This window comes from Carcharhinus amblyrhynchos, chromosome 18, assembly GCF_965287045.1.
Source record: "Carcharhinus amblyrhynchos chromosome 18, sCarAmb.v2.hapA, whole genome shotgun sequence".
Classification (NCBI taxonomy): Eukaryota; Metazoa; Chordata; class Chondrichthyes; order Carcharhiniformes; family Carcharhinidae; genus Carcharhinus; species Carcharhinus amblyrhynchos.
Genome location: NC_137341.1, coordinates 44,313,601 through 44,336,458, shown reverse-complemented (window position 1 = coordinate 44,336,458; position 22,858 = coordinate 44,313,601). Strand labels below are relative to the sequence as shown.

The window sequence follows — 22,858 nt, the reverse complement described above, 5'->3', positions numbered from 1 at the left end:
AGCACGGGAAACAGGCCCTTCGGCCCAATGAGCCCACGCCACCATCTTAACAATGTATTTTTCCTACTCCACCCTTGACCCATGTCTATGCTTACGGTACCCCCAATTGGAAACCAGATTAAGGGGAGAATAATTTAGGGACAATTTTGTTACACCAATCAGCCTAAGAGCACATCTTTGGGGTGTGGGAGGAAACCGGAGCGCCCGGAGGAAACCCACGCAACCACAGGGAGAATGCGCAAACTCCCACAGACACTGGCCCAAATCCATGTATCTGCGCAGCTAGCAGTGATAGTCACTGAGCTGTTGTGGTGCCCGTCTGCTGGTCCAGTTTTAAGCATACACAAACGACGCAAAGTACTAGGCTACTCTCAAACCATCCAAGAGCAGCCCACGCACGACCCACCGTGTGCATGCCCCTCAGGTTAGACCACAAGGTGGACCGACGCACCTGCGGAGCTGTGATATATTTCCAAGTCAGGATGGTTAAGTAGCTTAGAGAGGAACTTGGTGTTCCCATGTGTCTGCTTGTCCTTCTAGATAGTAAGGCTGGTGGGGTGTTGTCTCAGGAGCCTTGGTAATTTGCTGTAGTGCATCTTGTAGACATACACACTGCTGCCACTGTGCGTCGGTGTTAGAAGGATTGAATGCTTGTGGATGGGGTGCCAATCAAGTAGGCTACTTTGTCCTGGATGCTGTTGAGGTTCTTGAGTGTTGTTGAAGTTGTACCCATCCAGGAAGATGTGCAGAATATTCCATTACCCTCCTGACTTGTGCCTTGTAGATGGTAAATGGGCTTTGGGGTCCCAGGAGGTGAGTTACTTGTTGCAGGACTGCCCACTTCTGACCTCCTCTGGTAATCATATTATTTATATTTAAAGTTTATTTATTAGTGTCACAAGTAGGCTTACATTAACATTGCAATGAAGTTACTTTGAAAATCCCCCACTCGCCACACTCCACTACCTGTTCGGGTACACTTGCTTTAAAATAGAGTAATGTATTAGATAGTTTATAAAGTTTATTTATTTTTTATTGTCACAAGTATGACTGACATTAACACTGCAATGAAGTTACTGTGAAATTCTCCTTGTTGCCACACTCCGGCACCTGTTTGGGCCAATGCACCTTATCAGTACGTCTTTCAGACTGTGGGAGGGAACCAGAGCACCCAGAGGAAACCCACGCAGACACAGGGAGAACGTGCAGACTCCACACAGACAGTGACCCAAGCTAGGAATCGAACCGGGTTCCTGGCGCTGTGAGGCAACAGTGCTAACCACTGTGCCACCGTGCTGATGGTAAATACAATAGCTCCAGGAGTCAGCTGTAAAGGAACAGTGCTTTCTTGAGCAAAATGAGGCAAGGCAAAAACCACAAGGCTGTAGCGAACATATACAGATCCAACATGGGACAATACAATAATGGACCCACTTGGGGGCCTGCTTTATACAGGGCACAGTAAACGAGTCCCATCTGGTAAGGTAATTACCAATCCCCAAGGATCTCATATTCTACGAGTCCTACAGGATGGTCAATCAATGATGCAAATCCTGGGGGTTATCACAGTAAAGTTAGTAATAACAAGAATGGGAAATAGTTTGTGACGGGTGGTGGTCCAGCTTCTTGGAAGAAATGCTTTCCCATGTGCAGTTTCTAAAAGTATTAGCTTTGTTTTTTTTGACAAAGAGGAAAGATCCCCTGCAGGACACTGCAGTAAAATAGTTAGAAAATGTTTGAATGAAGTAATTGTTGCAATCTCGCTGTACCCAAGTTCTGGCTTAGCAGCAACATAACAAACCATTCTATGTTTGAAACTGACTGGATGAAGCCCAACTTGGCCAACATGCTTCACTGAACCAAGCTGAGCATAAATAACATAGAATTACAATCACGGAGTGGTTACAGCAGGAAAGGTGGCCATTCGGCCCATTAAGTCTGCAGTGGGGCACATCTGGGTGTACTGGAAGCTACATATATTATTACACAGGGTCCTGCTCTTTCCAGATGTCGAAGACACATTTCTCATGGATGTTCCCAGGAACTAGGCCTAGACAGGGATCCCAGGGCACCATCTATTTGGAAATATCTGGTGTCAGTAAAGCTAAACCCAACATTGTGAGTTGTCCAATTCGAAAGCTCAGTGAATACCGATTCACGTGCTGGTGGTGGGTCTAAATCACCATAATATATGCTGCGGTGTAAATATCTATGGCCTCCTCAGATGGGACATTGGCTAGCAAATGAGCTCATGACCACAGCATTGCTATCGATACGCACACCCTGCATGGTTTCTGCAGTTGTGAAAGAATCCTTGCCGATTGTGACAATTTGCCCAACCATTTGGCCAATTCATGCTGTACAGACAGATAGGATTAATGGTGAGATAGGTGGAAAGGGAGATCACATTAGCGTGTCATGGGCAGCCCACACATATGCAGATGTAGTGAGCCGTGATGATAAACTCTGTTTTGTATGTATGTCACCTGGCAAAAGATGCACATACACAGTCCAGCAAATATTTTGTTTTACCTCTTTTGAGCAAGATTGTCAGGTCTTGCGGCAGGTCCAATTTGGACGTGTTATTAAGAATTTTGTTGTATTCACACTTGATAAGAACGACCATTCCTGTTCCTTTGTCAGTTGACTGATGTATGTGTCTGGCTCGATCATAAGGCCTCACAATGCTGCAAGACATTCACATTTTCCATGCTTGTAAATCCCAACAGACAATTTCTAATACTAAATAAGATCCTGCGATTGGACAACATTTGCTAAATGATGATCGGGGCGGCATGGCAGCACAGTGGTTAGTACTGCTGTCTCACAGCGCCAGGGACCTGGGTTCAATTCCTGGTTTGAGTTACTGTCTGTGTGGAGTCTGCATGTTCTCCCTGTGTCTGTCTGTGTTTCCTCTGGGTGCGCCGGTTTCGTCCCACAGTCCGAAAGATATGTGGGTTAGATTGATTTGCCGTGCTAAATTGACCCTTAGTGTCAGGGGGATTAGCAGGGTAAATACATGGGGATATGAGGGTAGGGCCTGAGTGGTTTGTTCTCAGTGCGGGTTTGATGGGCTGAATGGCCTCCTTCTGCACTGTAGGGATTCTATGATTTTAAATAATCCTCGGTGTGCTAAATATTTGCTGATTACCGATTTAAGATTCAGTTGGGTTCGCTGTGTAGCACATTTGTGTGTACTGGAAACTACATGTATTAATACATGTGGCCCTGTTTGCAGACAGAAAGAACAGGTATACACATTGCACCTATTTCAGCTGAACAAAATAAGTGATGGCCATACACTGATACATTCCCTCAATCAATCAGGGTCAAGTTGTCTGGTTTAAATTTCAAACAATGCTTGACAGTTAAGTGTTGGTCACCATCCACTGGTGTATTCTCCATGGCAATGCCATCACCAGTCAGAGTTCACTTGCCAACCAATCAGCACTCTCTTCGCGTACAGTATAAAGTTGTTGTTTGCCCTGATGTTGGTATTCTTGGGGGCATCCTCATCAGTGTAAGATGAAAAGTTTTGTCGAAATGTCTTTTTCAGTGATAGTAAAATTTGTTAATAGAAATCATAGAATCCTTACAGTACAGAAAGAGGCCCATCGTATCCACGCCACCAACAATCCCACCCAGGTCCTATCCCCATAACCCCACATATTTACCCTGCTAATCCCTCTAACCTACACATCCCTGGGCACCAAAGGGCAATCTGGCATGGCCAATGCACCTAACCTGCACATCTTTGGCCTGTGGGAGGAAACCCATGCAGACACAGGGAGAATGTGCAAACTCCACAAAGGTACTGCCAAATAACTATTTGAATACATGCATTCCTTATTATAATATTTAGGATTAAGTTACAAGGAGAAATTAAACAAACTATGGTTATAGACCCTGGAATTTAAGAGTGGTTTTTACAGGATGTGGGTATCGCTGGCTAGACCAGCGTTCGTTCTGCATCCCCTGTTGCCCTTGGGAAAGTGGTGGTGAGCTGCCTTCTTGAAACACTGCAGTCCCTGAGATGTAGGTACACCCACAGTGCTGTTAAAGAAGGCGCTCAGGATTTTGACCCAGTAAAGGATCAGCGACATATTTCCAAGCCAAGATGGTGAATGACTTGGAGGTGAACTTACAGGTGGTGGTGTTCCTTGTCCTTCTAGATGGTAATGGTCGTAGGTTTGGAAGGTGTTATCTCAGGGACCTGAGAGATTGCGTAGGCCTGGGGTGTTTTCTTCGGAGCAGAGAAGACTGATCGAGATGTACAAGATTATGAGGGACATGGACAGAGCGGATAAGGAGCAGCTGCTCCCCGTAGTTGAGGGGTCAGTCACGAGGGAACAGAGGTTCAAGGTGAGGGGTAGGAGGTTGAGGGGGGATGTGAGGAAAAACCTTTATACCCAAATGGTGGTGATGGTCTGGAATGCGCTGCCCGGGAGGGAGGTGGAGGTGGGATGCCTCTCATCCTTTAAAAAGTATTTGGATAAGATCTTGGCACATCATAACATTCATGGCTATGGGCCAAATGCTGACAGATGGGATTAAGCGAGAGTTCAAACATTTCTGATGTGTTGGTGTGGGATCTTTTGCGCTGTGTGATTCTTGGAGAGTTCCTGCAATTTGATGAAAGTTTTAGAGAAGCAGATAGGACAGCAAGAGAGAAACTACCTCTGCAGGTTGGAGAATCTAGGATGCAGAATGAGACCATTCAGCCCATCAAGTCTGTACTGCCTACAATCTCACCGAGGCCCTATCCTCATAGCCCCACCTATTTACCCTAGTTAATCCCTCTGACTCAAAGGGACAATTTAGCACGGCCAATCTGCCTAACCCGCACGTCTTTGGACTGTGGGAGCACCCGGAGGAAACCCATACAGACATGGGGAGAATGTGCACACTCTGCACAGACAGCGACCCAAGCCGGGAATCGAACCCAGGTTCCTGGCGCTGTGAGGCAGCAGTGCTAACCACTGTGTCGCTGTGTTGCCCCTGAATGTGGGACAGGGACTATTCAAATGTTTGATGGGGAGAAGAAGTTTTTGAGCCTTGCCTTATCTTTCAGGGCGGGCTTGTGAGCAGTAGCCCACCTCCCCACCCCCTACCACACCTCCCCTACCCCCTCCCACCCCCCCTGTCCTCGGCCCCGGGCTCCCCCACCTTCTGTAAAACCCATTAATTCCCTGGAGCTGTCTCTGACAGCATGGCGATACTGAATCAGCTCTCACAGAGGGCCCCAGAAAGCTGGTGGTGTTTACATCAGCTACTTTGACTATCTGCTACCTCCCACTGAAGCTAGGAGGTGGGGCCCACACTCAGTTTGTTTCTCAGTGAGTGTTACCAGGGTAACAGTGGAATACATACAACACACTGCAGTGACTCTGGAAGTCAGGAAATAAAAAGCATAGCGATTCAAACCTTAACAGCCCACCCAGGGTCTAAAAGGTAAGATTGGATGTATTTGTGGTAGATAATTATCCAAAAATTTAACACAACGCGCCACAGTACCTGACCATTGGGGAAAGCAAGACATCTCTAGTTCATTGTGGTGTCCCTCACTGGTAGCACAGTGGTTAGCACTGCTGCCTCACAGCGTCAGGGACCCGAGTTTGATTCCCGGCTTGGCTCACTGTCTGTGCGGAGTCTGCACATTCTCCCTGTGTCTGCATGGGTTTTCTCCGGGTACTCCGGTTTCCTCCCACAGTCCAAAGATTGTGTGTGGGTTAGGTGGATTGGCCATGCTAAATTGCCCCTTGGCGTCAGAGGGACTAGCTAGGGTAAATTGCATGGGCCTGGGTGGGATTGTGGTTGGTGCAGACTAGATGGGCCAAATGGCCTCCTTCTGCACTGTAAGACACTATGAATAGAGTCTCTTTGTTCAACATTGCAGTGATCTCTGAATGTTTGGGAATTATTGTGAAGAGTATGGACAGGTCTCTCCAAGTATGTTCCTCAGCCTGTTTTGGAAGTATTTTATCTGAGGCTGAAACACATCTTGTCCTTGTTACTTCCAATAACATTGACTTCAGATTGCAAAGCCTACAGACAATTCTGGGCTGGAATCACCAGCCTCCCACCCATTGACCCCATCTACACTTCCCGCTGCCTCAGAAAAGCAGCTAGCATAAGTATGGACTCCACGGACCCCGGGCATTCCCTCTTCCACCTTCTTCCATCGGGAAAAAGATACAAAAGTCTGAGGTCACGTACTCAAGAGCAGCTTCTTCCCTGCTGCCATCAGACTTTTGAATGGACCTACTTTGTATTAAGTTGACCTTTCTCTGCACCCTAGCCATAACTGTAACACTACATTCTGCACTCTCTCATTTCCTTCTCTATGAACGGTATGCTTTGTCTATGTAGCACACAGAAAAATACCTTTCACTGTATACTAATATATGTGACAATAATAAATCAGATCAAATCAAAGTTCTGTGACGCTCCCTGTGAAGCCCCAGGGGATAATTAACTGCCAAGCCAATCGGGCAGGAGAGCAGGTACCCTGAGGGAACCTCACATGGAGCCAGGGAGGAGTGATGAGAGGATGTGCGTTCGCAGTTCTGCCAGACGCTTATTTGTATATCTATTTATTGTTGGTAATAAACCCTTTATAACTTGAAACCACAACCAGTCACCTTCAAAGTTATTAGTCATCACAGCTCATTAGACTTCCTCTGGCTCTGCAGTGCGGTCCTTGGGGCTAGACCCTAGGGGCAGAATTCTGAGACTCTGTGGGGCTGGGATCAGAGGTGTGCGGGCGTTAGAAATAGCCTCATTGGCTGGTGGGTTCGTTTCCTACCTCCACCCGCAATCCAGTTTTGGATATAGAGGTGAATAGAGGGAATGGACGAGAGAGGAATACCTGCCCACACGCTGTTTTGTTAAGAGCTCACCTGGACCGAGGAGGCCAACTGGGAGTTTTCATCCTTCCTCAATGTTCCTTCATGTGGAGATACCGGCGTCGGATCGAGGTGGACACAGTAAGAAGTCTCACAACACCAGGTTAAAGTCCAACAGGTTTATTTGGAATCACGAGCTTTTGGAGCACTGCTCCTTCCTCAGGTGAGGGAAGGAAAGGAGAGGGTGCAGAATTAGACTCACCTGATGAAAGAGCAGCGCTCTGAAAGTTTGTGATTCCAAATAAACCTGTCGGGCTTTAACCTGGTGTTGTGAGACTACTTACAATGTTCCTTCAGGCAGTGAGGGACAAAGTGTCATCATGATTGGACATCAAGCTCATCTCGAGGCCAATTAAGGGGATATCCGTGTAAGAATCAAAACCTTTGACAATCGTTCCACCGTTCACTCCCATCCGCTACCCCAAGGGAAAATAGTGGCCCATGTGTTGAGCCCCCAGGTTTCCTTCAGAGAACCTCCTGACTCAATCTCATCCTGTCTGTCTACCTGGGCCCAGTTCTTTTTATTCATTTGTGAGACATGGGCCTCACTGGCTGGCTAGCATTTATTGCCCATCTCTAATTGCCCTTGGAGGGCAGTTGAAAGTCAATCATATTGCTGAGGCTCTGCAGTCACATGTAGGCCAGACCAGGTCAAGATGGGAAATTTCCTTCCCTAAAGGACATTTGTGAACCAGATGGATTTTTCCAACAATTGCCAATAGTTTTAATTCCAGATTTTTTTATATTGATTTCAAAATCTACCATCTACTGTGGTGGGATTTGAACCTGGGTCCCCAGAACATTAGCTGAGTTTCCAGATTATTAGCCTAGTGGTAATTCCACTAGGCCATTACCTATTCCTCCCTCCACCTACCAAAACCTACAGCTGTGAGCCTGGAGTTCCATTTTCCTTGTTTAGAATTGGAACAATAGGATTCTGCAGTAGCTCCTGTGTTTCAGTGGAGCTTTGCTTTTGGAGGGAGAGACTGCCTTTAAGAAGAGCAGGCCGTCTGCACCGCGTGCTCTCCACGAACACTGCACAGCCTTCACTGTGCTCCCACTGTGAGCTCTGTTTGGATAAATGCAACAATAAGGTGGCAACGCAAAAGTTAAATGCTGCCTACCTCCATGGAAACCGGTGCTCAATGTTTATTTATTATTGTCACATCTAGGCTTACATTAACACCGCAATGAAGCTACTGTGAAAATACCCTCGTCCACACTCCAGTGCCTGTTTGGGCGCACTAGGGGAGAATTTAGCATGGCCAATGCACTTAACCAACATGTCTTTTGGACTGTGGGAGGAAACCGGAGCACCTGCAGGAAACCCACGCAGACACGGGGAGAACATGCAGACTCCAGAACAGATAGTGACCCAAAGCCGGGAATTGTACCGAGGTTCCTGGCGCTGTGAGGCAGCAGTGCTAACCACTGTGGTGAGAACGTGAATAGGGATCCCTGTACCCAAAATACAGACCAATTCTTAGCCCTTTATATCTGAAATTTATACAGAGTTTCGATCAGCCATGACCTAATTGAAAGGCAGGACAGGTTGAGAGTCCAAATGGCCAATACTGTTCCCCTATTCCCAGACCATGCATTCAGTGAATTGAGTGACATTTTCTCTACAGTAACCAACGATTTCCACAATGTGCATCTCGGGTCGTGAATGTAGCCCAGTCAATCACTCAAACCAGCCTCCCATCCACTAACACTGTCTACACTTCCCACTGCCTTGGAAAAGCAGCTGGCATAACTAAGGACCCCATGCACCCCAGATATTCTCTCTTCCGCCTTCTTCCGTTGAGAAAAAGATACAAAAGTCTGAGGTCACGTACCAACCGACTCAAGAACAGCTTCTTCTCTGCTGCCATCAGACTTTTGAATGGACCTACCTTATATTAAGCTGATCTTTCTCCACACCCTATTTGTAAGTGCAACGTAACATTCTGCACCCTCTCCTTTCCTTCTCCCTTATGTACTCTATTGCCCACATTAAGGGCATTTAAATGGTCATTGGATAAACATATGGATGATATTGGAATAGTATAGGTTAGATGGGCTTTAGATTGGTTTCACAGGTCAGTGCAACATCGAGGACCAAAGGGCCTGTACTGCGCTGTAATGTTCTACGATCTATGTTCTATGAATGGTATGCTTTGTCTTTATAATGCACAAGAAACAATACTTCTCACTTCATCCCAATACCTGTGACAGTAATAAATCAAATCAAATTAAATTGAATCAAATACAGTCAATTAAATGTTCAAGAATGTTACAATAAACCATCTTTGAATGCTTATAGGCTGCAAGAATGAACATCGATGTGGTGGGACGGATACGACCAGCTTGGAGACCGGAACAAGGCCACAGTTTACTGACCTCAGCTGAAGGAAAGACTATCTACACGGCTTTAGGAGGTGGAGCCTCCTGCAGGTAAGCCCTGGGAATCAGGAATGGGCAGTTTCTACTCCAAGTGTAACCTCTGACCTTGGAAGGAGAACCTCAGCAAACCCTCTACCCCGCTACTGGCTCAGACCTGAATTCTGCAGCGAGGCACAGATATACCCACTCTCCAGCCTGTTGTGACATTAAAAATATTGAGTTCAGGCTTTTGAGTCAGGCTGAAGGTTTTAAAGTCAATGTTACAATTAAAAGACAAGACATATCAATTTGCCGGGTACATGCCATGTTACTGAGATGTATGTATTTTTTTCTTAACACTTTTGGGACATTAGAAATTTCAGATACTGAGAAAAATGGCAAACACAAACCCTTTCAAAATCTTTTTTGACTGAGTCAATTTATTCCTTTTTCATTTTTACATCACTGTTGGTAATTTTCTTAATCATCTGGGATTGGTTATTTTCAGGAGTTCTTGATAGCTTCTCATTGGTGGCCAACAAACCATTCCATCTGATTGGTACATTCCCTCCAACTTCAATTCTGAATTAAATGTTAACATATAAATGCATCATTCAGTAAATCATGATACTGGAAGTAAAAGTAATGCATGCAGGAAGTCTGGAAGATTCTTAAAATGATGAAGGAGCAGCACTGTGAAAGCTTGTGATTCCAGATAAATCTGTTGGACTTTCGCCCTTATGTTGTGAGACTTCTTACTGTCATCTTCCATTGTGTAGCCATTGCCCAGATTGGAGTGGGCACTAAGTGACCAAATAGACCACTCCCGTTCCTAAGTCCTAAGCTCCTATTACCTATAGGAGATGCCACGCGAGCGTCTCCCTTGCTGTTTTGAACCTTACTGTTTGTGTTGTCCAGCTTTCAGGAGGTCTTTGGCCAAGATGCCTCCACACAGGAAGTGTTCTCCAAGACTGTGGAGCCCCTTCTCAGCGTCTTCATGGAAGGAATGAATGCCTGCGTCGCTGTATTTGGTGAAACCAACTCTGGCAAGTCTTACACGTTAATTGGAGAAAAGAATGATCGACTGGCACTCATACCCCTGACAATCGATTACATCTTTGGTAGGTTACACACTACACGTAGCCACTCGGGCAGCCATTTTGTGAGAACTTGGTCATCTAACTGGTAGCCACTCAGGCAGCCATTTTGTGAGAAACTTGGTCATCTAACTGGTAGCCACTTAGGCAGCCATTTTGTAAGAAACTTGGTCATCTAAGACAGGGATAGATAGGTTCTTGATTGATAAGGTGACTAAAGGTTGCAGGGAAAAGGCAGGAGAATGGGACTGAGAAACTTATCAGCCATGATTGAATGCTTACTTTGAGAACTTCTTAGTAGTTTCTCATCAGCGGCTAACAGGGCCCTTACATTCCATCTGATTTATACATTCCCTCCATCCTGGTGCATCTTGTCCAATTCTGGGCACTGTACCTCCAGAAGAACATGAAAGGATGGGACAGGGTATAGGATTTACAAAAAATAATTCCAGGGATGAGTAACTTCAGTTAAAAGATCAGAGAGACTGCAGTTGTTCTTCTCAGTGAAGAAAGGCTTGAGCGGAGATTTGACAAGGATGTTCAAAATTGTGAGAAGTCTGGGAGATTGGGATAAATTGTTCCCATTGGTGATGGAGAATCCAGGGGCACCAATTTAGGGCTAATGGCAAAATTTCGTAAGACTGTAAGATATAGGAACAGAATTAGGTCGTTCGGCCCATCGATTCTGATCTGCCATTCAATCATTGCTGTTAATTTCTCAGTCCCGTTCTCCCGCCTTTTCCCCGTAACCTTTGATCCCCTTACCAATCAAGAACCTATCGATGTCTGTCTCAAATACACCCAATGAACAGGCCTCCACAGCCTTCTGTGGCAATTCCGTATCATCACCGCCCTCTGGCTGAAGAAATTCCTCCTCAACTCGGTTCTGAAGGATCGCCCCTTTATCCTGAGGCTGTGCCCTCGGATCCTAGTCTCTCCGACGAATGGAAACAGAAGGAGGCCAATCGACTCATCGAGCCTGCACCAACAACAATCCCAACCACGCCCTATCCCTATAATATATTTAGCCTGTTGATGCCCCTGACACTAAGGGGGAATTTAGCACGGCCAATCCGCCTAACCTGTGCATCTTCGGGATGGGGGTGGAAACCGGGGCACCCGGAGGAATCCCACGCAGACACGGGGAGACAGACAGTCAGCCGAGACCGGAATCGAACCTGGGTCCCTGACACTGTGAGGCGGTAGTGCTAACCACTGTGCCACCGTGAGGCAGCAGCACCGCCAGCCAAGCTTTTGTATAAAATTGGAATTTGAAAATGAAATTGCTGCCTCCTCCCTCCCCCTGAGAAATATCTGTTATGTATTGTCAACCTAGCATCGCTGTTTGATTAGTCACGTGACGCGTAGTGACGTCATCAGAGACTATGACGGGATTTTCTCTCTCTTCCATCCTGGTCTGTTACCAAGGAACAATTATTGAATAAAACTCGACTAACTGGTTAAATAACCCACTGTGTGGCAACCTTTTCATCCTTTTGTCTTGCTGATACCGGAGTTGAGGGGGTTGAGCTATGAGGAGAGGCTGAATAAACTAGGCTTGTACTCATTAAGAGTTTAGAAGAATGAGGGGAGATCTCATTGAGACGTATAAGATGATGAATGGGATGGATAGGATAGAGGTGGAGAGACTCTTCCCGCTCAGAAAGGACAGTAGGACTAGAGGGCACAGCCTCAAGATAAAGGGGGGGCGGTTTAGAACGGAGTTGAGGAGGAACTTCTTCACTCAAAGGGTGGTGAATCTCTGGAATTCTCTGCCCGTTAAAGTGGTGGAGGCTGCCTCACTAAGTATTTTTAAGACGCGGGTAGATAGGTTTTTGACAGACAAGGGGATTAAGGGTTATGGGGAGAGGGCGGGAAAGTGGAACTGATCCACTTCAGATCAGCCATGATCTTATTGAATGGCGGGGCAGGCTCGAAGGGCTAGATGGCCAACTCCTGCTCCTATTTCTTATGTTCTTATGTACAAGTGAGGGGACCACACGGATATATAACGGTATTTGATTATGGCCCTGATATTTCTATAATTAGTTGCAGCTTTTAATTAAACCGCTACATCTTCTGTGTTGTGTTGCCAGGTGCCCCGTACCTACAGAACCTGCAGGCCACTGCGATGTGGTCCCTTTCCATATCCATGTATGAGATTTACGCCGAGGTGCTGAAAGATTTGTTGGATTCCAGTGGAATGGACCCTGCCCATTTGAAGATTACGTGCAACGCCCACGATGGTACATTCATAAAGGTAAATTCGCAACGGCGCAGGGCATCAACTGGAGGAGAGTCGAGGGGGATCACATAGAGACTTGTACAATTCTAGGACTAGGCAGGGTAGATGCAGGGAGGATGTTCCCGATGGTGCGGGAGTCCAGATCAAGGATCACAGTCTGAGGATTCGGGGTAGACCATTTAGGATGGAGGTGAGGAGACATTTCTTCACCCAAAGAGCCTGTGGAATTTGTTACCACAGGAAGTAGCTGATGCCAAAACATTCTGGCTGGATATAGCATTTGGGATGAACGGGATTAAAGGTAACGGGGAGAAAGCAGGATTAGGCTATTGAGTTGGATGATCAGCCATGATCGTGATGAATGGCGGAATTGGCTCGATGGGCCGAATGGCCTCCTCCTGTCCCTATCTTCTATGTTTCTATGTAGGGGCGTTACCAAGCATGACCTGCAAGAGGAAATTCCAATGTCTCGGGGTTCCCTCAAGGAGCTGTGCTCAAAGAGAAACAAAGCTACAATAGACGACACTTTGTGGGCAAAGTTTTCCCGTCCCGCCCACCACGGGGATTGTAGAGGGCGGGAAATGGATCAAACAAACGTCTGTTGACCTTGGGGGGGGATTTGCCGGTCTTGGGAAGAGCACAGTTGGAAAATCCCACTCAGTGTCTCTTTGAATGCAGTCGAGGGGGAAACATCCCCCGGAGCGAGTCCCCACCACGGCGGGACTGGAAACTCCCAGCTGTAGCGTCACCTCGATAATGTCTTTAAATGGGCTCCGAGTGCTTCAGTTGTTGTGATAGCTGGCACACGGTGCCATCCTGAAGCTGTTCATATGGAAAAGTGCAATACTGCAGGTGCTGGAAATCTGTAATCAAAGCAGAAAGTGCTGGAAAAGCCCAGCAGGTCCAGCAGCATCTGCAGTGAGAGATGGAGGTAATATTTCAGGTGGATGACCTTTTGTCAGGACTGGAAAACATTTAGACATGTGACAGATGCTGTCAGACCTTCTGAGGTTTTCCAGCATTATTTGTTGTTTTCCCTGATTTAGTTGTTTGTTTTTTTTTGGCTGGCAGTTCTTGGCAATAATTCTAGAACACCATCTCTCTCTCTCTTTGCACAGATGCTATCAGACATATTGAGTATTCCAAACATTTGTTGTTTTGATTGCATATATAAAAGTCCTGACATTACTGTTGGTGATACTAGAGTCACAGAGCAAGAAAACAGACCCTTCGGCCCAACTTGTCCATACTACCCTTCTTTTTAAACCCCCTTAGCTAGTCCCAATTGCCCGTGTTTGGCCCATATCCCTCAATACTCATCTTACTCATCTAAATGATTTTTAAAATACAAAATTGTACCCGCCTCTACTACTACCTCTGTCAACTTGTTCCAGACACTCACTACCCTCTGTGTGAAAAATTTGAACCCTTTGTATCTCTCATCTTAAACCTATGCCCTCTAATTTTAGACTCCCCTACCTTTGGGAAATGATGTTGACTATCTAGCTGATCTGTGCCCCTCATTATTTAATCGACCTTTATAAAACCACCCCTCAGCCTTCTATGCACCAGAGAAAAAAGTCCCAGTCTATCCAGCCTCTCCTTCTAACTCAAAATTAGAGGGTGAATGTCAAATTTTTTGTGCCACAGTTCTTTGATACTTAAACTAAGGTGGTCACCCATCATGAAATAATAAAGGAACAGTCTATGAATGTGTCAAACCAAGCGACAGTAATTTTTCATGCCAAATTTATGTGTTGAGTCATTGTTGTTTACAGCTATGAGCTGGTTTGCGGAGTTTGTTGTTGTATGTGTGTTCTATAGTATTAGTTTTGGATTATATTCATTGGAGTTTGGACGAGTGAGAGGGGACCTCATAGAAAATTCTAACAGGGTTAGAGTGGGTCGATTAGGAAAGAATGTTCCCCGTGGTGGAGGAGTCCAGAACTAGGGGTCATAGTTTGAGGACAAAGGGTAAACCTTTTAGAAGTGAGGTGGGGAGAAATTTCCTGACCCAGAATGTGTGGAATTCACTACCACAACATGTCGCTGAGGCATTGGGTGATTTCAAGAAGAAATTAGATATTGCTCTTGTGGTTAAAGGGATCGAGGGATATGGGGGGTAAGTGGGGGGATCAGGATATTGAATTCAATGAACAGCCATGATAATAATGAATGGCGGAGCAGGCCAGAAGGGTCAAATGGCCTATTCTTCCTTCTAGTTTCTATGTTAAACTGAGTACTCATTTGGTGTACATCCCAGCGTCCTTAAGATAGATGTACGGATGCAAGAATGGCTTATTTTATAAGTAAACAGATCTTCCAAATTTTTTACAATGTTTGATGATCCAACAGTACTTAGAAATAGCGTTGATTTTACCAGCAGTTGGCACAGTGTTGAATATAACATCACAGTGACCTGATAGTACTTAAGGGTTATGGATATTGAGTATATCCAAACACAGTGTAAAATGTATATACAAAACTTCTCTTGCTAACTCATAAGAACATAAGAAATAGGAGCAGGAGTAGGCCGTCTAGCCCTTCGAGCCTGCCCCGCCATTCAATAAGATCATGGCTGATCTGAAGTGGATCAGTTCCACTTTCCCGCCCTCTCCCCATAACCCTTAATTCCCTTATCGATCAAAAACCTGTCTACCCGAAATTCATAGAAGTATAAAATTAATGCACTAAAGCACTAAGATTATGGAACTGTACTTGGTGAGCCACTTTGATATGATTATTGAGATGTGACACATTGAAAGGTTGGACGCGAGCATTTTCGTCTCTCCCCCCGGTACAGATTTAATTGCGTTTAAGCCGGGGACACGCTACTGAATGTTGCCCTGTGTCGGTTTTCAGGGATTAAACCGTGTCACCGTCTCCTCAGCAGCTGACGCGACCTCTATCTTCCGCCAAGGTTGGGCGTGCCGCACAGGGGCGAACACAGATTTCGGGCCCGCTGAGAGTCATGCGACCGTCATCACTCAGCTGAACCTGCTGGTGGTGAGTCCGCAGAACTATACTGCCTTCAATAAGATTGATTTAATTTGATTTGATTTATTATTGTCATATGTATTAGCATACAGTGAAAAGTATTGTTCCTTGCACGCTATACAAAGCTTACCATTCATAGAGAAGGAAAGGAGAGGGTGCAGAATGTAGTGTTACAGTCATAGCTAGGGTGTAGAGAAAGATCAATTTAATGCGAGATAGGTCCATTCAAAAGTCTGACAGCAGCAGCGAAGAAGCTGTTCTTGAGTTGGTTAGTACATGACCTCAGATTTTTGTATCTTTTCCCTGACGGAAGAAGGTGGAAGTTTAATTTATTTATTTATTAGTTGCAAGTCATGCTTACATTAACACTGATGTGGGTATGCCAGCGTTGGACTGGCGTAAACACAGTAAAAAGTCTGACAACACCAGGTTTTAGTCCAACCGATTTGTCTCAACCTGTTGTCCTCATGTGTGCGGAACTTGGCTATCAGTCTCTGTTCAGCAAAACCTCACTCACTGTACTGTCTGGAGACAATACACATCTCTTTGACCTGTGATCAGTGCTCCTTCCACTCACATTGTCAGCCACTTCAGGTCTTGAACAGCAGGTTAGGTGTAAGGATTTGCATTCTAATCAGTAATCTCTAAACTGTCTGTGCTTTATATGCTCTGTCTGAGGCCAGAACTCTCCATTCACCAGTCGAAGGGACTAACCCCGAAAGCTTGTGAGTCTATTATCAAATAAATCGGTTGGACTAAAACCTGGTGTTGTCAGACTTTTTACTACATTAACACTGCCAATGAAGTTACTACGAAATTCCCCAAGTTCATCTGCCGCCTGTTCAGGTCAATGCGCCCAACCATCACGCCTTTCAGAACGTGGGAGAAAACTGGAGCGCCCGGAGGAAACCCACGCAGACACGGGGAGAATGTGCAGACTCCACACAAACAGTGACCCAAGCCAGGAGTGATTATTGAGATGTAACACATTGAAAGGTTGGGGGTGACAATTTTCCTCTCCTCCAGTGGCCTGGTACAGAGTTAATTGCGTTTAAGCCGGGGACACGCTACTGAATGTTGCTAACCATGTTGCTACTGTGCTGTCCTGAGTATGTCTGGGGTGTGTGGGGTCCTTAAGTATGCTGGCTGCTTTTCCGAGGCAGAGTCAATGGATGGGAGGCTGGTTTGCTTGATGGATTGGGCTACATTCGCGACCCTTTGTAGCTCTTTGCGGTCTTGGGCAGCACAGAACCCATACCAATCTGTGACTCAAGTTCACCAGACTGATTCCTGGGGTGGCAGGACTGATGTCTGAGGAGAAATCGAGTCGGTTAAGATTACATTCACTGGAGTTCAGAGGCATGAGGGGGATTTCATAGAAACCTATGAAATTCTAACAGGCTAGACAGGGTAGATGCAGGAAGGACACTCCCCCACTGAACAGCCCACCCCAATCTGGCCCAGTAGGCCCTGCACTCATGCCCCAACCCCTTGGCACTGTCTGTTGACCAGCGAGCACTGCTGGCAGTGACAGGGTGCCAGGCTGGCACTGCCCAAGGGGTAGCCCCTCCTTTGCCCCTGACCTTGGCGTCTGGTTCCACCCATGAGGTCATGATGTCTGATGCCCGTTGATGGGGGGGGCCATACGTGATCTTCGCCGGAGAGGGGACCTTCCCTGGTGAGGCCACACAGACAAATGAGCCCGGACGATTTGGCCCTGGGCTCACCACTTCCATTTAAATCAGCATTTAGACAAATTTAAATAATATATTCAGTCTTGCGTCCTTTCTGGGCAGGAGGATGAAGTCATTGGATATCCAGTGCCGGTAAGATTGGGAGAGGTGACCCTGCCCCACCCATTGGCCAGTGGGGTGTAGTGGTAAGATTGCCCCCTCTACGTTTTAAAGGAGTTAGACATAGCTCGTGGGGTGAAGGGGATCAAAGGATATGGAAGGTAGGTGGGATCAGGCCATTGAGTTGGATGATCAGCCATGATCTTAATAAATGATGGAGCAGTTTCGAAGGGCTGAATGGCCTCCTCTGCTCCTATTTTCCATGTTTCTATGCAAGTTGAAGAAACCGTCCTAATGTTAGATAGAGCACTGCCGTTCTATTGGTGAATGAGTGGGAATAGATCCATTGTCCATTTGCCTATGGGGAAATGATGGAAGAGAAACAGTTACCTCACTCATCATCAAACCAGGGAGGAAATCTTCCTGTCAAAGCAATCTAATATATAATACTACTGGAATGAACAGAACTCGGGGCTCAACCATTTCCCTCACATTCCTCCTTGGTGCTCTGGTCATCCAAGGAAGTTTTATTCTCCTATTTCCCGGATATGGTCCCCATCTTCCCAGCAATTGGCTGATTGGGTCAAAGGGCATGTTCCCTCGGTTGTTGACAGAGTACAGACCGCACTCAGCCAGCTCACACTTGCAACATCCACATTAAAACATCTATTAGATGTGATTCTGTGAAGGGGCAGCACTTTTGCAACATCCCTGAGTGCGCCAGTACCTGCACAGACAGCTGATTTAAATAATCGTTTCAGCTCATACAGTGGCTCACTGCCAGAAGTAACATTCGTACAGAGGAGCCTCTTCTTTGCAAACAGGAGCCCTATAGCTTTTTTGGGTTTCCAGGGAGCTTGGGGAGTTTAGAGTTCCCCATTGCTTTCTCAATGAAAAAACCTCAGCCATTCAGAATTAACTTGTAAACCTAGCAGCTGCCTTTTCTCCTGTAGTTTAAATTGTTACGATTGGATGAATTTTGACATTCTTACATTTGTCCTGATGAATGCAAGATCATAGAAAAGAATCGTAGAATCGTATAGTGCAGAAAAAGGCCATTCAGCCCATCAAGCCTACACCGACAACAATCCCACCCAAGCTCTCCCCATGTATTTACTTTGCTAATCTCTCTGACACTAAGGGGCAATTTAGCACGGCCAATCAACCTAACCAGCACATCTTTGGACTGTGGGAAGAAACCGGAGCACCCGGAGGATACCCACACAGACATGGGGAGAATGTGCAAACTCTACATAGACAGTGACGCAAGCTGGGAATTGAATCCGAGCCCCTGGCGCTGTGAGGCAGCAGTGCTAACCACTGTGCCGCCTCAAGATGAACAGCCTCAACAGCTTGTCTCTCTTTTCAGCAACGTCCCCAGTTAAAATGAAGCTAAACTTAACGCCTTCTGTTCCTGCTTGCTTTGCTGCCATGTCCTGATAGTAACATGCTCTTTTGAGCAGACGTACGGAGCAAGGTGTAGTGGACGGCACTTTAGCACAGTGGTTAGCGTTGCTGCCTCACAGAGCCAGGGTCCTGGGTTCAATTCCCAGCTTGGGTCATAGTCTGCACGTGCTCCTCTGTGTGGGTTTCCTCCGGGTGCTCTGGTTTCCTCCCACAGTCCGAAAGACGTGCTGGTTAGGTGCATTAGTTGTGCTAAATTCTCCCTTAGTGACCCTGAATAGGCATCTGAGTGTGGCAACTAGGGGATTTTCACAGTAACTTCATTGCAGTGTTAATATAAGCCTACTTGTGACACTAATAAGTAAATGTAAAAAAAAAATGTGAGCATGAGGGAAAAAGGAATTTCAGGACATGTTCCGGGAAGCTTTTCATTCAATTAAGCATTCTGCACATTTCCCTGCGAAATTGGTTCAATCCCCTTCCTTCCTAGGAGAGCTTCTCATAGACATTGTCTCACTACGGGATTGATGTTGCCGCTTTTTCGACTGACTCTTTTGTTGTGTATTTGGTGATAAACATTGCAGCAGGATCGCAATGAGATGCATCCTACCAAGTCGAGCCTGCAGATCATTGACCTGCCAGGAGCGGAAAAGCTCGCAGACGACAAGAACGCTTTACACTTCCAGGAAGATTCCCTGCTCAACAAGTCGCTTCTTGCGTTTGCTCGGGTAATGAGTAACCTGGCGAGCTCCCCCTATCCGGACAGAGTTATTGACTACAGGTAAGGGCAGGGTGGTGCTAAAAGTTTTGGTGTAAGAGTTATTGAGATGAACAAAGAAATGACAGGATACACTTATAAAATGGTAGCGAAATGAGGGGTTATTGTTGTTGCCATGTCTTTATGCAGCATAAAAAACTGCTTAATATTTTAACAGATATTAAATTTAAACATTGCTGACATTAGTTTTGCTTATTTTCTTCTACTAATGTTACAACCACTAACAGTTACTTAACTATGAAAAATGTATTACCTCTCCCACAATATGAACCATGTATGTATGCACTGAGTGCAAAATGGCTGCCACATCTGCCCACCGAGGTACTGAGTGCAAAATGGCTGCCACATCTGCCCACCTAGGTACTGAGTGCAAAATGGCTGCCACATCTGCCCACCTAGGTACTGAGTGCAAAATGGCTGCCACATCTGCCCACCTCGATACTGAGTGCAAAATGGCTGCCACATCTGCCCATGGTACTGAGTGCAAAATGGCTGCCACATCTGCCTATGGTACTGAGTGCAAAATGGCTGCCAATCTATCCACCTAGGTACTGAGTGCAAAATAGCTTCCACATCTGCCTCCAAAGCAATTGTGAACAATACTTGGATGATAATTTCTTGGCCTGGAATTTACAGGCCTGCAGTTGGCCCCTCCACTGGCCAGAGAGTCGGGGAAAAACCTGCCTCGGTCGCTGCTGGGAGTCTCATCTGCATTTTGCAAGCTTCAGGCAATTGTTTGCCTGCAGTTGGGGCTTCCATCCATTAATGGATGACAGCCTGCCCCCACAAGCTCCCGAACTAGCAGGTCTTCAATCCCAATAGCGCCACTTGGACTGGTGGTCACCGCTGGGACTGCAAGCTGGCAGCAGCAACGCGGTGGAGGAGGCCCCAGACTCAAGAGAAGGGCAATTGGGCTGACAAGGACCATTCATGTACACACGGGGATGGGCAAAAGTTGGGGGAGATCCTCTATAGGCCAGAGTTTGCCTGATCAGATGGGGCCCCACCCTGACTGTGTAAGGAGGAGTATAAGAGTTCCTGGCAGTTTTATCTGGCAGTTTCCCCATGTGGCGAAGTGCCCACCTCAATGGGGAAAGATGTCTAAGTGGCTCATCATTGGTTACTTCAGGGTTTCAATTGACCTAAGGGCGGTAAGGCCATCCATGCAGGGACCCCAGTTCGATTCCCAGCTTAGGTCACTGTCTGTGCGGAGCCTGCACATTCTCCCCGTGTCTGCATGGGTTTCCTCCAGGTGCTCCGGTTTCCTCCCAAAGTGCGAAAGTCATGATTCCGTGCTAAATTCTCCTTCAATGTACCAGAACAGGTGCCGGAGTGTGGCGACTAGCAGATTTTCACAATAGCTTCATTGCAGTGTTAATGTAAGCTCACTTGTGACACTAATAGATAAACCTAACTTAGCTACCTTTTGATAGCGATCGGCGTTCTATGCTGCATCAGTGTTCATCTGGCTGCGAGCTGGAACTGAGGCGTGAGTCTCAACAGGGCTCTTTCATTAAAAACTTGACGTTAATTCTGTGTTTTTACTTTGCAGTGGATCTAAACTGACACAACTGACACAAGAGGCTTTCGGGGGAAACTGTAAAACTCGAGTTGTTTGTTGCCTGTCTCCAAAGCCAGAAAGCCAGCGCCTTGCTGCTGTCCTGAAAATGTGCTCCACCCTCTCTCAAGTCAAAAACTTCCCCGTATTAAATGACTACTTCGTTGAGGTATGCAATGGGCAGCAGTGGCAGGAACTTCCATTACTGCACTTAATGTCCAGTTCCTGCCGGCTTAATTTAATTTGATTTATTATTGTCACACGTATTAGTATCCAACGAAAAGTATTGTTTCTTGCGCGCCCTACAGACAAAGCATACTGTACACAGAGATGGGAAGGAGAGAGTACAGAATGTAGTGTTACTGTCATAGCTGGGGTGTAGAGAAAGATCAACTTAACATAAGGTTGGTCCATTCAAAAGTCTGATAGCAGCAGGGAAGAAGATGTTCTTGAGTCGGTTGGTACGTGACCTCAGACTTCTCCCCAACAGAAGAAGGTGGAAGAGAGAATATGTCTGGGGTACACGGGTCCTTAATTATGCTGGCTGCTTTTCCAAGGCAGTGGGAAATGTAGACAGAATCAATGGATGGGAGGCTGGTTTGTGTGATAGGTTGGGCTACGTTCACAAACCTGTGTAGTTCCTCGCAGCCTTGGGCAGAGCAGGAGCCCACACCAAGCTGTGATACAACCAGAAAGAATGCAGCTGTAAATGTTGTGAGGGTTGTAGTGGACATTCCGAATTTCCTTAGCCTCCTGAGAAAATAGAGGCGTTGGTAGGCTTTCTTAACTATAGCGTCGGCATGGAGGGACCAGGACAGGTTGTTGATGATCTGGACGCCTAGAAACGTGAAGAAAAGTGGCTGGGATATTGGGGAATCTGGCAATCTGCCCCCAGGATAACTCCCTATGGAACCAAGGGTAAGACTTTCTTAGGTGGGGGAACAGAATTGGAATTGGGGAATGGGGACTGGCTGGATTCGTCTTTGACAGAGTGGGCCACAGTCTTGATGGGCCGAATGGTCTCCTTCCATGCTGTCCTTTATTTTTATTCATTAATGGGATGTGGGCAGCACCCAGGGCCGGGTGTGTATTTATTGCCCATCCCTAACTATTCTCCATCTCAGGGGGCATTTAAGAGTCAACCTGCATTGCTGTGGGTCTGGAGTCACATGTAGGCCAGACCAGGTAAGGACAGCAGATTTCCTTCCCTGGCGGACATTAGTGAACCAGATGAGTTTTTACGACACTGGTTTTGCTGTCACCGTTAGACTTTTAATTCCAGAATTTTATTGGATTCAGATTTCACCATCTGCTGTGGTGGGATTCGAACCTGGGTCTCCAGAGCATTCCCTTGAGTCTCTGGATTACTAGTCCAGCCACTGTACCACTATCTCCCCTACTCAATGGTTCCTTCAAGGCCGGTGGCCCTGTTATAACCATCAGATGGAAGTGAGGCATCTACAGGTACCAGTCGTGAGGCCGCAGTCCAAACGATGGAGCCAGATGTAGATACACAGTGGGGGTGAGGGATGGGGTGAGAGAGGGATATGTCAGCCCTGCACAGACAGTCACCCAAGACTGGAATCGAACCCGGGTCCCTGGCACTGCGAGGCAGCAGTGCTAACCACTGTGCCACCGTGCTGCCCTCAGCAAAGTTCCTGGTCCATCAGAGGCAGCTGAACCTCCCAAGACTGTGCTCAACAGACTGGAGGGGCTG

At 46.5% G+C, this 22,858-nt stretch overlaps 1 protein-coding gene across 1 annotated transcript; it reads left to right on the top strand.

Moving 5' to 3' along the window:
- The first annotated feature begins 9,219 nt into the window (after positions 1-9,219).
- LOC145354734 (uncharacterized) lies at positions 9,220-22,650 on the top strand. Its single transcript, XM_080206186.1, has 7 exons — positions 9,220-9,341; positions 10,188-10,390; positions 12,463-12,626; positions 15,474-15,617; positions 19,390-19,586; positions 21,136-21,310; positions 22,585-22,650. Exons 1-7 carry the CDS (start codon positions 9,220-9,222, stop codon positions 22,648-22,650), a joined length of 1,071 nt encoding a protein of 356 aa, XP_080062312.1.
- Positions 22,651-22,858: the final 208 nt, after the last annotated feature.